General features: G+C 42.1%; 1 protein-coding gene across 1 annotated transcript in view; it reads right to left on the bottom strand.

The window, feature by feature from the left end:
• The window catches only part of TANC2 (tetratricopeptide repeat, ankyrin repeat and coiled-coil containing 2), a 474,294-nt gene that overhangs the window by 10,946 nt on the left and 446,347 nt on the right, over window positions 1-17,001 (bottom strand). Inside the window, exons 20-25 of the mRNA XM_030923595.1 lie at window positions 12,257-12,390; window positions 11,235-11,358; window positions 4,879-5,054; window positions 4,435-4,567; window positions 2,930-3,021; window positions 867-1,013 (exon numbers count right to left, since the gene is read on the bottom strand). Of these exons, the coding sequence (XP_030779455.1) occupies window positions 867-1,013; window positions 2,930-3,021; window positions 4,435-4,567; window positions 4,879-5,054; window positions 11,235-11,358; window positions 12,257-12,390 (806 nt within the window). The remainder of the gene's footprint in view (window positions 1-866; window positions 1,014-2,929; window positions 3,022-4,434; window positions 4,568-4,878; window positions 5,055-11,234; window positions 11,359-12,256; window positions 12,391-17,001) is intronic.

Below are 17,001 nucleotides of genomic sequence, written 5' to 3'. Positions count from 1 at the left end.
GGTTACACACGCAAATCATCTTTCTGGAAGATCCCTGGCCATGAGGTTTAAATTTTGCTTCCGTCCAGCTGAGTTTTTAATTGATCGATACGTCTGTACGGCTTGGATTGTGTTTATCTCCTGAAGAACTGTGAGACCTCAGGCTGGTGGATGTCAGAGACTCCTGATGCTATCTTAGCTATTTCCAAAACCTGAGAGAGGGTTCTTGGCTTGGAGTGTCTTTATGTTAAAGGGCAGTGGCTGAGGGAGCAGTGGCTGGAGGCATCTGAGACGGGTCTGCAAAGTAGGCAGGAAGGACCGTGGCATACCAGGGAGACAGTCAAGGTCCAGGGGGAGTTCTGAGATTCCCTCTAGGATGAGAAGGGACATGGCATGCTGGGATACAAAGATGAGGAAAGAGGCAAAAAGTTCAATAGCCTCAGAAGTTAAACTTTCAAGACCATGGTCCTGAGCCCTCCTCTTAGCCCTTCTTCAAATGACAAGGGACTATACCTGAGAGTAACGACTACAATTCATATCTAATTGCAACTGGAATTCTAGTGACCACTGCTCTCACATTTTCCCAAAGACCAGAACATTGACTGGGTGGTATGGGGGTGGGAAAAGATTGTATTCTCATCACTTTCAGTGAAATTATGAACATTTAGAAAGCTGCAAAGTACTTGCAGCATTAATTTCTTTACAGATTGAGATATAGATTATACTTAGACTTATTTCTTTCAAATTGCAAATGTCAGTGCTCTGTGAAGGACAACCAAGTTCCAAATGGGGCAGAGGAGGATTTCGGGGGCCTGGTAGAAGCTAATGAGTGACATGGGCTATCAGCTTCCAGGATTGCAGAAAGGAGTTGGGTGACAGGGACTTACGTTCATTTTCCTGCGACACCGAGAGAGGTTGAGGAGGAGAGACACCTTTAGTTCCCGGAAAGTTTTCAAGTCCTCACCAAACCCTTCTCTAGGGAACTTCTTCAGGGCGTACTGGTAGCGCTGGGCAGCTTCCTTTACTTTACCTTTCTAATGGGAGCACAAGATGGCGAAACACACAGTTGGTCTGAGGAACAGCTGAGGAAGTGTGGTCCCCACTCCCTTCCTCTTCTCAGCAGCTGTTACTAAGGGCGAACCCTCCCAAACATCAGCCTAGAGAGGAGTTCTGGCCCTGATGGTGAGGGCAGAAGGGTCTAGTCTTTTCTATAGGAAACTCATCCGGCAGGAAAGGCAAGGTTGAGGGGATACCCAAGATACAAGCCAGGGAGACAAAGCCTTGGCAAATGGAAGACCCTAGACCCTGGCTTCCCAACTGGATTCCAAAGAGGCTGACCATGCTCATTTCAAAGTTCCTTTTGCTTGAACTGATCTCTACAGAACACATATGACTTCCTAGTCCCAAGCACTCCAAAGTTATTACTTCTTCCTTAATTTCTGGCTTGTCTGGAGAACTCTTTTTTTGGTCTGACGATCCACCTGATCAGCCCTCTAGAAGTCATCTTCTTGCTCACGAAGGATGTGGGAGCTAAAGCAGTCGAGCGGTTGCTTCCCTAATCTCATGGCATAAAATAATACCAATCAGTGTTCCCCATTTTCGGAAAAGGCATGGAGCAGGGTGGCAGTAGAGAAGTGAAGTTTAGAGTTTGTGATTCCATCTGATGTTGCAGGAGGGATTATCCAGGATGAAGTAAATCTATGACCAATGTAGAGATCTGGCCATAGGGACCTTAAGCTTTTCTTTCACTTTGTGTCTGAAAATCTATAAGCTGAGCCCAGAAAGATGCAGGCAGCATCTCCCACCCCTTTAGCTGATCGTTATCCACTCTATTCCTTCTCTATACTTACAACTCCACAGGGATCCCAGTCTTTTACTTTTCCCTTAGCACCATTCATGAAGGAGAGATTTGGAACCTTTCAAGGTAGAATTTTGAGGGGAACAATAACGGCACTGCATATTTTCATTAAGAGGACTTCTTGCCTCAGAATACCAGAAGTTATGCTATAACCAGGACATAACCTGAGAGCAATGCCATTGTGAAGTCCATAAATATGACATCTAGGGTAATGAGGACTTTCTTTGAAGTTGCGTAAAATCAAGGTTGGGCCAGGGCTTAAGCTTCCTGAAAGCCTGAGAGTCCTAGATTACCATGACTCACTCAAAGGGTACTTAGAAGATAGAATTCTGCTCCTGGGAACTTGTACACTCCTGACACAGGTGAGAATAATATGCTTCACAACTATTTTTCCTTAACTTTTAGTCCTGGGGAAGTGTCAGTGATGCCTGCTGCCAAAAACTGGGTTGGATTTGTATGAAGTTTTGGGGGCGGGTAATCCAGCTGATCTCAACACAGTGCGATGACTTTGACATGGAATAGACCACGGAGTTTATTTGTGTCAGGGTATGGAGCCTTCAGCTTGGACTGTGAGTACAAAAAGACTCCATAGTTTTTGTAATTGCTGTCATTCAGTGAATGATTTCAAACAAATCTTATAATTGCTATTTGTCTTGGTTTCCTTATCTTATTCAAGGATGCTGATAAGCTATTGTTACGTACTTTTTAATCTATGTATATATTATGACATATGAAAGCTAGGATCAACATAATGGAAATAGCTATACTACATTATTTTACTTTTACTTGTCTCATGAGTTTCCAGATCCTACCTAACAGATTCCATGTAGAAATCGACATAACCACCGGTTAGTGACCAGGTGAAACCAGGGCTTTAGGTTGATCAGCTGCAGGCAAGTATAGGCTACCCTTGCTCTCTTGGTAAGGCAGAACCCCAGGATCCCCAACATATGAGGCCATCACTGAGGAACAGTATTTTCCCTTGGCCTCTACTACAAAAGATGAGAACTGATTTCAAGACTTTGGAAGATTCTACACATAGAAAACAGCGAGTGGCCATTCTGAAGAAACTGTGTCCCTCCCTCCCCTCACCTTATAAAACATGTCCCCCTCTTCCATCAGCTTGCTCAAGAGGATGATCATGATGTCTGGCTTGGAGGTGGCCATCGCCCATGTGGCTGGACCTGTAGTGTACAGGATGCATGATGGGTAAAAAACTCATACAATGTAAGGGTGGTAGGAAGCTAGGTGAAAAAAATACCCTGGGGGAATTTCTGCTGAGAGAACAACTTGCTCCACAATCAGTACCTCATCTTTTAGACCTGGGAGTATTTTAGTAACTCCCACTGCCAAGAAGCTGCATTGGATTTGTATTCACCTTAAAATAAGAATATTGGAACCATGTGAGCCTGCCCCACATGAGGGCAGCAAAGCCTGCATGCTGCATGTGGGCAGGCAATGGCTCAGTTTGGAATTATTTTAAATAAGGAAATTGGGAGAAAGGATTTATATTAAACATTACCACAGGATTTGAAAAGTCCAAAAAGGGTAATTTATTTTGGATTTGGGACTCAAAACCCCCAGACGTTTAGCCTCTTAACTTTAAAATATGTACTTTGCAGAAGGGAAACCACTGATAACTCTAAAGCTTCCCTTAAATGATAAGTACCCACTAGGACTTCCCGGGATTCACTTTGAAGCAGGAGCACAGTTCGAATGTCAATCAGACGTGAAACAAACCAACATTACTGAGGATGACTTTACCCACAAAAAGAAAGAAAAGGTTACATTGATTAGTTTACAAATGCCTGAATTATTTACAAACTATGCTTTTCAAGGTTAGTTATCAAAAGTTCAAGTTATTCTCTACAACAGTCATTAAAAAAAATCTTCTTTTAAGGTGAAGTAAATTAAAAGATTAGAGGTGTAGGGAACTCATGCAGGCTAAACCAAAGAGGAGAAGGCAAAGCTGACCAAGCCATCAGACCACGCCTGATGCTGACAGCGGTGAAATATACCTCGTGGGCGACTCGGTAACGTCTGACAACCTTCAAAGAAAGGAGAAAACAAAAAGTTGTAGGAGAGGAAAAAAAAATGGATGAAGGTGAAAAAAAAAAAAAGAAGGAAAAAGCAGCAGTGAGAGGCAGGCAGCACAAAGCCAGCATATCAGCCAACCCTCGTCTACAGGTCTGTGGGTTTGGGGAGCAGCTGGGACAGCGGCAGCAGGGACTTGAGTCTGAAGCACATTCAGAGCAAGGGAAAGCAGAGGCTCACGGCAGTGCAGAGATCCAGGATGCTGACAGGATGGGGCTGGTACAGAGGCAGTGCTGAGAGGTGCTTAAGGCCAGAGCAGCCTCCTGGCTAAGGCTACAAGGGACATGGTAGAGAACCACGTGGTTCTGGACACAGGGGACTGCAGACCACGGCTCACATGGTGCTTTCTCTGGGCCAAGAGCCTCTCTGTTCACTTGGAGAATAATTGGGCCAGGGAGGAAGGGGAACTATATATGCTCACACCAAATACCCAGGGCAGCCAGACCACTGGACCAGTCTGGCCCCTGGGCACAGATGGCCAACAGCTTCTTCCCTTCTCCTACCTATCTTGGCTCCTTTCTTCAGAAGAGTGACAACAACAGAAGTGTTCCGGCACCCCACTGCCCTATCCAAAGGGCGCATTCCACTGTAGTCAACGTGCTCGATCATGGCCCCGTGATCTACCAGGAACTGAACCTAGGACATGGATCAAGCAGAGCAGTTAGGAGAGGTGTAATGGCTCAGCACTGTTCCACTGAGGGCTCTGGCTGCGGCCTGCCCTTTTTCAACTGCTGGCCTGAACCAGACTATGCCGCCATGGTATTTCAGGCCTTAGCTATATTCTTGATCTTTAATAGCATTATGAATATTCTTGCTCTTTAGCAAGTATAGATCTGAGAGCTCTGTATCAGGAATCATCAATACATCACTCCACTTTCAACTCCAGGTAGTATGGATGGAGAACAGCCCTCTCTCTGCTCTCCTGAGGCTTGTTTAAAGGTACTTACCACCTCAGCATCACCATAGAAAGCTGCCAGATCCAGTGGGGTACGGCCATTCTTGTCAGCATGGTCTGTGGCAGCTCCGTTATCCACCAGAGAACGTACTACTGAGAGATGGCCCTTCAAACAAGCCCAGCTGAGGGCTGTCAATCCTTCTTTGTCCATGAGAGCAATGGAGGCACCTGCAAAGGCAAGTGATAGCACAGGGCTGAGGAGACATGGAAACGCACAGCAGGAGGGGAAGCACTGAAGGGGCATGCTCCTACAAAGAACACCGCTCATTTCCGGACTATTTCCATTTTAAGACTGATCCTGGTATGCCAGTTACATCTCAACTGTTAAAAGTTCATCCTACAAGCTTTCAATAAAACAGATTCCAGTTGTTTTATTGGGTATTCAAAGTCATCCACAATCTATTCCCAATTACTCTCTATACCTGTTTTATTATTCCCCTGTGAGAATCCTCCACTTCGGCCAAATGGATGTGCTCACTGCCTCTTGGATCTCCCGTCAATCCTCCCACATCCTCACTCTCTGCCTCTTGGATCTCCCGTCAATCCTTCTGCATCCTCACTCTTGGTCACGCTGCTCCACGTGTGTGGAAGAGCTTTTCTTCCCCCATGACTTGCCTCACTTCTTGCCATTCTCTAAGAACTATCTCTATCCTCCTGCCTCTAAGAAGCTTCTCACAGTTCACTGCTACCTCATCTTAAATATGCTTAACGTAAGTCAACTTATTCCATTATTTATCTATTTTTATGTATCCTATTTGCATGTAATAAATTCTCAATGAGCGTTTTCTTCTTCTTCCTCTTTTTTTTTCTCTCTAGATGGAGCCTTGCTCTGTTGCCCAGGCTGGAGTGCAGTGGCCCAATCTCAGTTCATTGCAACCTCCACCTCCCAGGTTCAGACACTTCTCCTGCCTCAGCCTCCCAAGTAGCTGGGATTAAAGGCACGCACACTACGCCTGGCTAATTTATATATATATATATTTTTTTTTTTTTTTTTGAGACGGAGTCTCGCTCTGTCGCCCAGGCTGGAGCGCAGTGGCCGGATCTCAGCTCACTGCAAGCTCCGCCTCCCAGGTTCACACCATTCTCCTGCCTCAGCCTCCCGAGTAGCTGGGACTACAGGCGCCTGCCAATTCGCCCGGCTAGTTTTTTGTATTTTTTAGTAGAGACGGGGTTTCACAGTGTTAGCCAGGATGGTCTCGATCTCCTGACCTCCTGATCCACCCGTCTCGGCCTCCCAAAGTGCTGGGATTACAGGCTTGAGCCACCGCGCCCGGCCTAATTTTTGTATTTTTAATAGAGATGGGTTTCACCATGTTGGCCAGGCTGGTCTTGAACTCCTGACCTCAAGTAATCTGGCTGCCTCGGCCCTTATCACACCGGAGCTCAGTGAATGTTTTCTGAACTGAGCAGAAGCCTTCCACTGATAATAGTGCTAACTCCTTGAGACAGTCTCATCAAATAGGAGCCCAGGACATGTTTTCTCCCTCCCCAGGTGGGGAAAATAAACACATGAGAGGACACTGAGCCCAGGCCACGAAAGAAATCTGGAGTTTAATCTAATAAAGTTAAATTCATAGAATCAAAGAATAAAATGGTGGTTACCAGAAACTAGGAGGTGGGGGAGATTGTGGAGATGTTGGTCAAAGACATACAATTCACTTAGAAAGAAGAAATAAGTTTAAGAGATCTACTGTATTGGTTATTAACCTGTAGACTAAATCTACTCTATAGTTCTTAACTATAGTCATAGTGATAGTTAATAACAATATATACTTGAAAATTGCTATGAAAGTACATTTTAAGCATTTTCAGCAGAAGAAAAAAGATAAGTGTGTAAGGTAAGGCACACGTTAAGTAGCTTCAGTTAGCCATTCCACAATGTATACATATATAGCTTGAGTATCCCTAATCTGAAAATCTAAAATTAGAACTGCTCCACAATCTGAACCTTTCTGAGGGCCAACATGACACTCAAAGGAAATTCAGATTGCAGCATTTTGGATTTCACATTTTTGGATTAGAAATGCTCAACCAGTAAGTATAATGCAAATAGTTCAAAATACAAAAAATAAAATCCCAACAGAAGCGTTTCAGATAAGGGATATACAACCAAGCATTTCAGATAAGGGATATACAGCCTGTATCAAAACATCATGGGCTGGGCGCGGTGGCTCAAGCCTGTAATCCCAGCACTTTGGGAGGCCGAGACGGGCTGATCACGAGGTCAGGAGATCGAGACCATCCTGGCTAACACAGTGAAACTCCGTCTCTACTAAAAAAAAAACTAGCCGGGCGAGGTGGCGGGCGCCTGTAGTCCCAGCTACTCGGGAGGCTGAGGCAGAAGAATGGCGTAAACCCGGGAGGTGGAGTTTGCAGTGAGCCGAGATCCGGCCACTGCACTCCAGACTGGGCGACAGAGCCAGACTCCGTCTCAAAAACAAAACAAAACAAAACAAAACAAAACAAAACAAAACAAAAAAAAACATCATGTTGTACACAATACTGCTCCTTTTTATGGTTAGATATGTTTAGCTACACAAATACCACTGTGTTACAACTATTCACAGTAACTCAGTGCAGTAATACGCTGTACAGGTTTGTAGTCTGGGAGCACCAGGCTGTACTATACAGCCTAGGTGTGTAGTAGGCTATACCGTCCGGGTTTGTGTAACTGCACTCTATGATGTTTACAAATGACAAAATCACCTGAGGACACAATTCTCAAAATGCATTTCTCTGAACCTATCCTCATGGTTAAGCAATACATTATGGCATATTCAATTTTTACTTGTCAATTAAAAAAATAAATATTTCACTGGATGCAGTGACTCACACCTATAATCCCAGCACTTTGGGAGGCCGAGGTGGGAGGACTGCTTGAGGCCAGAAACCTGAGACCAGCCTGGGCAACATGGTGACACTCTGTCTCTACCAAAAACTAAAAAATTAGCCAGGTGTGGTAGTGTGAGCCTGTAGTCTTAGCTACTAGGAAGGCTGGGATGGGAGGATGAGATGGGAGCATTGCTTGAGCCCAGGAGTTCCAGGCTTTGGTGAGCTATGATCACGCCACTGCACTCCAGCCTGGGTGATGGAGTAAGACCTTGTCTAAAAAAAGACAAAAACAAGAACAAAAAACAAATACAAATCAAATAAACAAGAAATTCAGAGTTTAAACTACTCAGCCTTATTCAATAATTCCATTCCCCCCTTTTAAATTCTCCACCCACCCTTTCATATTCTGGATCTGTTTCCCTTCAACATTTCCATTTTCACTTGAAAGGATCAAGCATACTTGACATGCTGCTTTGTAATCAGTCTAAAATCCAATCTACAACTGGTTCTTAAGGCCCAGACTGTAAGGCCTTCGATGGCAAGAAGCGCATCATTTATTTGCTAGAAGAGTACCTAAGACAACTCTTTCCACACAGTAGGCAAGTCATCTTTAACTACATCAGAGACCAAGTTACTGCACCAGGACACTTGGCTGCCCCCTCAGCTGGTCAGGATTCAGGTATCAGCTCGAGCTTAGGACCTGCCACAGCAGGCTCAGGGTTTACTCAGCAGTTATCTAGCCTATCACCTTTGCATCCCCAGAGGTCAGGAGAGTTTGTGGTTTCCCACAGGAGGATGAAAAGCTGCAAGGGACCATATCTTAATCCTGATGAGAGCCATTTATGTAATAGTATAGTTTGTAATTAAAACACTGACTCTAACATGGAATAAGATTAAATACGGAAGAGAGTCCAAGGCATTTTCTCAGATACAACATCTATAAATTTCCTGGACAAAGTATCCAGTGGTGGAAAAAGTAGGATAAGAAAGTTTTGGATGTATATTACAGATGAACTGATTTTCCAAAGATAAGGAAAGAGAAGAAAGTAGAAGGAGATACATATGAAACAAATCCATAATATGTTACACACTTCCAAAATCCAATTTGTAATCTTCCTCTTCTGTTTTTTCTTTCTCTTGCAGTTAATGAAATCACAATTCTTCCAAATGTCCATCTTACAACTCTGGACTTATCTTTAACTCTTCTATCCTTATTTCCTACATCTAATCAGACTTCACATCCAAAATACCTCTTGCACATAGCCCTTTTGTTCTATTCTGAAAGCTACTGCTCTTGGGTTAGGACCTCATTATGCCTCATCTGTTCCATTACAAGGGCTTCCTAACTGATCTCCTGGCTCCTTTATCAAATCCACTATTCACATACTGCCAGAGTGATTGTTTTTAAAGCACAACTCTACCATCAATTCCTTATTTAAGAATTTTAAAAGCCTCTCCAGATTCCTTCAGAATTAAGTCCAGATTCTTCTAACTTGGTCCTTTTCCATTTCCATATACCTTTCCAATTTTATTTTCTGTAGTCCTCTTACACTTTACTAGACAGCCTACATATTTCTCCAAACCTGTCACTCCTCTTTGGCCTTTCATCTAGGTTACTTCCTCTCCCTAAATATAGAACATTTTTCCTCTTCGAATTTCAAAGTCTGTCCTAGTCTAACTCAGAGGACCCTTGTATCAGAGCACTCAGGATTCTCTGCTTTTTAAGGTATTTATCTTTGTTTCATCTCTTCCTTGCCACATTATAGACCCTTTGAAGGCACAGATTACAGTATATTAATTACAAAAATCAGAATCACTCATAGTTCCTAGTATAGTGTTCTGCTAACAACACAGCCTAAATAAATCTTTGTTGAATTCATTAAGCCTCTCATTTAAATGTGGAAAAAAATGAAACAGTACAAAGATGAAAATGTCTTCGCTGGTAAGGGAGAACAAATACCTGGAATCTAGGACTACGGAGCCTCGACTGGCACATGACAGGTACTTTGCAGCTATCTAGAGGTTATCAGGGGCTCAAGAGGTCCTGCCTCTTTCAGTGGACTTGGTTTGTTCTGGAATATTTACTCCAGACACATCTTATCTTGAGAATTCAGGCACATTCTCCCTCCTCCCTGCTTTCCCCAGCAGAAATGAAGATAGATATCATGAAGCCAAATTTCTTTGGTAGCTTATATGGGGAAGGCAAGAGCCACTTTGCACCCTGTAAGAGCAACTCTCTGATTCTGACCCAGTCTTGAGTCTGTGGAAACAAATCTTACTTGAGGGATCCAGCTAAAGATCCAGTAAGTCTCTGATTGAGCTGTAGTTTGAAATCTTAGAAGAAACCTAAATTTCTTCCTAATTAAACTACCCTCAGTTGCTCTGGCCTAGGCATAATTCTTCAGGAGGTTGGTTTCCTTGAAGGAAAGTACATGTGCTTGTGGATGTAATTACAGACATTTGGGTCCAGTTTACTAGTAGCAGAGGCTAATTGGAATGACCACCTCTGACTGCCTCTTGCTTCAAGCAAATGCTCAAGCTCCACTAGATGGCACTGCGGAGTCACCAGTGATGAGCTTTTGCTACTACAGAGGTCCACCATCAGCAGCCACCGTTATGCACAGGCGATGGAGGTCACAGCAACCAAAAGGAGCCTGACGTGCTTTACGATGGTGGTGTGATCAACATCTCCTTTAACTTATTTCCCATTCACCAGGAATTTGTGGATGTTGGTAAGTGTCAAAAGGAATTTATTACAACGGGTAATAATCTGGATCCCCCAAGGCCGGGCGCGGTGGCTCAAGCCTGTAATCCCAGCACTTTGGGAGGCCGAGATGGGCGGATCACGAGGTCAGGAGATCGAGACCATCCTGGCTAACACGGTGAAACCCCGTCTCTACTAAAAAATACAAAAAACTAGCCGGGCGAGGTGGCGGGCGCCTGTAGTCCCAGCTACTCAGGAGGCTGAGGCAGGAGAATGGCGTAAACCCTGGAGGCAGAGCTTGCAGTGAGCTGAGATCCGGCCACTGCACTCCAGCCCGGGCGACAGAGCGAGACTCCGTCTCAAAAAAAAAAGAAAAAAATCTGGATCCCCCAAATAAGATCCCACAGTCAGCAGGGGTCTTCACTGGCATTTGCCTCCTTTGAATTCAAGAAAAATATTAGTTGTGCAGGCTTACAAAAGAATTGATAAACTTGAAGTCAAAACACAATCCCTGGAAGATGAACATTTATTGAGTATATATTTTTTGAAAGTCAAAGTTTGGAGACTACTGATCTGAATGAGAATTTAGAATATGTTAATTTTATTTAAATCCCTCAAGTCATAAAGAAATAGAGAGTATTAGAGTTAGAAGCACTACACTGAATACAAGAGGGGAGGAGATAGCCTTTCATTTTCCAACCAACTGGATTAATATCTGTTCTTAGCATCTCCTGGGATCCATTGCTGGAAATCATGAGTTCACCAGGTACTGATGGACACTGGCCAACCAGCTCTAGCATCCCAAGACTAACCTTGTGCAAGTAGAAAGTCCACAGTTCCTAGATGGCCTTCCGAAGCAGCCATCATCAGGGGAGTGCGGCCTTGCTTGTCTGCCATGTTGACATCAGCTCCATGGGTGAGTAAAAGATCAACAATCTGCAAGTGCAGAGAAACAGGGACCAATCAGCCCAAAGAAGAGCTGTGGAGAAGACAAGTGCACACTATCTCATACTCTGTAGGAATTCCTACTGCTGTACCAGTCACCTCTATGCATCTTTCCACTACCCTCTAGAAGTACCTGCAAAGTCCTAGTACCATGTGATTTAATCTCTAACTCTCTTAGGGACAGCCAAATGAGAAGGATTCAACTCTCAATGTCTGACTCAGCTACTAAGTAAAAAAGAACTTAACAACAGTCAAGATGTAGGATTAAACAATCCCATAATGGAAGTTCCAACATAAATCACTCCTTTATTGCCCTCTAGTGGTTGCAAATTTGCCTGCAGTTAATACTTCCAACTGAACTGAACTTAATGAAGTGTCTCTGATAACTCTTTAGGGCTGTTTGGCTTCTACAGCCTTTTTTCTATTGAAATACTTCTGAAGATTATTATCAGTGTGCTTTCCTTTCCATCCTAAGTGTATAAATTAACATTTATCCAGAATCCAAACATCTAAAAGGATTGTATCATTAGAATTTGCATTCACTGTATTTTCTTTCAGTAAGTCTCAGACATCTGCAAGTGAGTGATTAGCGTAAGTTCGCTGAGAAATGAACCTTCCAAGGAGACTTTGGATACTGTGTAATGTGAGAAGGAGGTCACTCTATTACCAGGACAAAAGTAGCTAGTCCTTCTATACAAAGTGATCGTTTTGAATGTTAACTGTTGTATTCTCAATTAACCAGAATATTCACAACAAAGGTCCAAGTCCTCAAACCTGATCACTGCTGGGTAACCCAAACTTTACTTGTGATCATTTTGCTCTGTGTATCAGAAGTCCTCACATAGAACTCAGTCCTGCCTGAGGGACCAGAAGTGGTCACCCTGCTTACCTGCCAGTGGCCCTGGCGCACTGTGCTGAATAGTGGCACTGCCCCTCGGCGGTTTGGCTGGGCCACTGCTGCCCCTTGTTCCAAGAGCAGACGGCACACCTCCAGTTTGCCCCTTCCGGCTGCAGCTGTTAGGGCTAAGGGCAGAGAACAAAGACTGAGGATAGTGGTTCTTGTCCTCTCCAGTGCTCCATGTTAAACGTGACATATCCCTGTGTTTCATTAATGTAATTGCTACTTTACTTCTAAGAATGATGATTTTTGCCACCTTTTCCTTAAAGAAAAGTTGTAAAGAAAAATAATGAGTAAATACACATTTAAATTGCCTCACAATATTTGGGGACAATTATAATAATAATAAATCTATTGAAAACTCACCTTTAATCAAACTCACTTGGTTTCATTTTCCCTGACTAGACTATCTTCTCTGCTTTGGTCTACCTCTCGTTTGGTACCTCTTCCTAGCTACAAATTTTGTTAGTCTACGTGTGTGTGGAATCTAAAGACAAGATCTTTGCAGAGATAAAGATTTTTTTTTTTTTTTTTTTTTTTAGAATTAGCTGGGAACTACCCCCAGCCAAGCTCTACCCTGGGCTCTTAATCCTAGAGAACCAAAGTTAGGAATTGCAATCCAAAGTCTTGGGCCACATTTCATTCTTTTTCTTCATTAGTTGATACAGACGTTTCTGGTACATTTGCAATCATTTTTAATATAAGGATTAGAATGATTCAAGGTAGCAATCTTAGAGATGAGAGAAGAGGTATGACAAAGACTATTTTCTTCTGAATATAAAATAATGAAGTCACAGGTAAAAATAGCTACAGTGAGTTTAAGAGACACATTAGGAAAAAAACAGAAACATTCTTCTTGTGCCGCTATCCACTGACAATATGATCTCTGATATAAAGGAGATTTTACGAAGGCCTATTTGGCCCTCAGAGTATCATTTCAACAGCAGAAAGAGGAGTTTGGAGATACAAAGTCTATCTTTTAACAAATACGTATTTGTTTCATTTAACCGTGGAATCTCAGGTGCACAAGTCTATTGTTTTAAAAAATGAGGGGTACGGAGGATGGAAACACTGTTAGAACATGTAGGAGTTATACTTCATTTTAAATAAAGAGGATAAAGATTTTTTTTTTTTCCAAATTGACTTAAAAAGTTGATGTAGTAGTCAGCAGGTCCTTCTTTTATTATGGCCTCCTACTCCAGTAACAAACCAGAAAATAATATTTGGCAGGCACAGATACTGCAGTTTGCAAACTTTAAAATGTATTCAGAGAAGCAAATAAAATTTATATCAAATGGACATTTGCATTCGTTTCCACTTAAGTGCAAATTATGGCATTTTGTCTCTGGACTTGGCCAAATTTATCCACTACTGAATCATATGCAAAATGAAAACTACCTGTAATTTCCACAAATATAAACCTTCAAGTAACATTTTCCTTCCTTCTGCAAGGATAAGAACGACTTATCAAGTAAAATGTGGTAATTTTAGAAGATACACGCACTCTTCAACCAGTTCTATCTATGGCTTGTCTTATGTGTATTTTCAGTTTTAGTTTGGAACTCCTGACATTGACATTTCTTTTCAGTTCCTTACAGGAGGGCAGTGGCTTGGTCCTATCTGAGGTGAGGGTCATTTCCAACCCTGAGTGGATGAGCTCAGGTGTTAATGGCTATAATTATTTACTGGATAAAGAAGTTTTATTTCTTGTTTTTTAAATATCAGCTATGTTCCCTCTTTCTCAAGTTCATATTTCTAATAGGTTAGAAAACAAATTGTGAATTCTATATATGGGTCAGAACACAAGAGTAGTTGAATAATTTGACTGGATAGACACTTATTAGGAATCATAAGAATTATCTCGGTGCATAAAACAAACCATTTGGAAAATTTCTAACCCCCATTCTGAACCCATTTAAAGTAGTTGCTAGGTTGATAAGGTTGCAGCAAACCTCTGTATGTGAAGGGGCCAAATACATTATTTTTCATGAAAGAACTTGCAGCATCCTAGAGAAAATATAGACAGTATTTCAGAACCAAGCCTCTCACTAATGATGCCAGTTCACAGAACACATCTGAATATTCACAACCAGTGCCCATCTGGAAAGCCACACTGTCCAGTCTGATAATTCTATTGCTCTGGATGCCCCATTTCTCCCCACTGGATAACACATTTATATGTGAGGGAATGTTCCATTTGGCCTTTTTCTTTGTTGTATCATCTCTGTTGTTTAGGTTATGATGTCATTTGGCAGCAACCTTCAGCTGATAGCTGGACATGGTTATTAACACAGCTGGCCAATTTCATCTCAGAACAACACAACTATGTAAAATGGAATCTGGGCTTTTCAAAATCCAAGAGAAAGGAGTTGTATGGCTGGATTTTATATGAGATTTATCAAAAACTGTTAAAACTTTCTAAAAGGAAGGAGATGAAGGTAAAGCCAATTCTAGAAAACACCAAACTGCAAACAGAGCAGTTAGGAGCCAACTTTCTTCCTAAAAGAGCAGTAACAGAATTTGCTCCCTAGCTTGTCAGCATCTGACAAGATGATCTGACAGAAACGGTCTTTTTTCAAAGGGAAACATCTAAGGAGTTGGAAGAGGCAGACAGGATGTAGCTCAGAGTTGGGGAAACAGCCAGAGTCTGCTTGGATGGGATGCTGACAGCAAAGAGAATGCAGAGATGCAAATGACTCTTTCATCTACTTTCAACCTTGGAAGAGTCCAGCACAGACAGGTTGTGTAAGATCAAGGGGTGGGGGAGGAGGGGGAAGTGGCTGGGGAGAAATAAACTGATCACTGCTATCCAAAATACCATTAATAAAACATTTATCGAGCTATTTGTCAGACACTGTCTCTGCTGTCAAAGAACTCATGGTTAAGGAAACAGATGAATATGTTAATATAGAGTGTGATATATACAATGGAGATATGTCCTTGGTATGAGGGAGGGCACAGAGGAAGAGGTTTCTGAGATGGCCTCCAGGTAGAGAAGATAATGTGAGCTAGAGGCTGAAAGATGAGCAGGAGATTTACAGGCATGGAAGGTGTAGGGTGGGCCAAGGGAGAGCATGAATAAAGGCACTGAGGGGAAAACAGCATGCTTACTGTTATTGGAATTACTGGAGAAGACAGGCAATATATGAGGCTGGAGATAATTACTGGTCTTTTTATGCTACATTAAAGGACTTAATCCTACAAGTAGTAAATGAAGGTCAGTAAGCAGGAAAGTGACCCAAACAGACTATGGCCTAAAAAGATCACTTTGGCTGAAGTCTGAGAGATGTATCACAAAAGGGTGAGGCCAGAGGCAGAAGCTCAATTAGGAGGTAGCTGAAATAATCTAGGCAAAAGATGATGAGGGCAGGAATTAAAGGAATCTAGTAAGTTTATTTTGTAAAATTTGGTTTCTTTTTGGGGCCATATATTTCCAGGGTTGACCTCCAGAGTTGCTAGAAGCTCTCAGTGCTGGTCCTGGTCTGTGCCCACAACATAAGGGAGAGGAAGGTGTGGTGAACAGTCTTGTCACCTTGTTTGCTTTTCTTTTGTGGTGTTCCATAAGAAGTCTGTGAAAACCCTATGGGATGGGAGGGGGTCAGCAGATGGTGAAAGCTGGTTGTAACATCTGGAAAGAGAAAGAGGCTACAAATGGAGGATGAAAGCAACCAGGAGGCTCTAGTGATCTGCCTTCAGAAAATCTTGATATCTAAAAATCACACCCCAATTAATATTCTAAGATTCACTTTCTCCCTCTACATTTTAACATCTCCAAAATTGGAATGCATCTTACAATTAATGTGATAATAAAGAATTGTGTCGTGTCAATATAGTTGGCAGAAGTTGTTTGTTTTTGTAGTGGCACAAAATACTGGATATATACTTTCTTAAAGTTAATGGTGTCTCAGATTTGATAGAGTAAGTGATACATATTATAGGAAACATCATGACCACTGTTATTTTCCTTAGGTTAAAAATTGTCACTTAGGTCCTGGTTGCAGATATAAGCCCCCACCAACTAGCTTTGGGTCACAGACCACAAACCACATATAAAAATGCAAAAATATGTATAAGATTTTGTCATGGGAGGAAGCATCATAATTCAATAGGTCACTAAAAAATTTAAATCATCATGTGCTATAAGTTAGAAAGGCACATGTATGTTTAATAAACATCACTGTAGATAGAAAAGTGCATCAAAGTCCGTTCTATACTAGTGATGAGCTGTAGGGTCATTGTCACATAATAACATTATTTTCCAGAATTTTTCTGAAATAATTTTTCATAGATATAGAAATTGTATTACAGCCAGGTGCAGTGACTCACGCCTGTAATCCTAGCACTTTGGGAGGCTGAGGTGGGGAGATCACCTGAGGTCAGGGGTTTGAGACCAGCCTGGCCAACATGGCGAAACACAAAAAAAACTTTACTAAAAATACAAAAAAAAAAAAAAAATTAGCCAGGTGTGGTGGTGCACACCTGTAATTCCAGCTACTCGGGAGGCTGAAGCAGGAGAATCACTTGAACCCAGGAGGCAGAGGTTGCAGTGAGCTGAGATTGTGCCACTGCACTCCAGCTTGGGGGACACTGTGAGACTCCATCTCAAAAAAAAAAAAAAAAGAAATCATATTACAAATAAATTTCAACTTAACTCATGTTTAAGTAGCTCTTTATGTTTATAATATTATAATTATATTGTATATATGCATAAGTCAAACATAACATAGTTCTGATTA

This window comes from Rhinopithecus roxellana, chromosome 19 (assembly GCF_007565055.1).
Source record: "Rhinopithecus roxellana isolate Shanxi Qingling chromosome 19, ASM756505v1, whole genome shotgun sequence".
Taxonomy (NCBI): Eukaryota; Metazoa; Chordata; class Mammalia; order Primates; family Cercopithecidae; genus Rhinopithecus; species Rhinopithecus roxellana.
The sequence above is the reverse complement of the archived record's forward strand: the minus strand, read 5'-3'. Positions and strand labels throughout refer to the sequence as shown.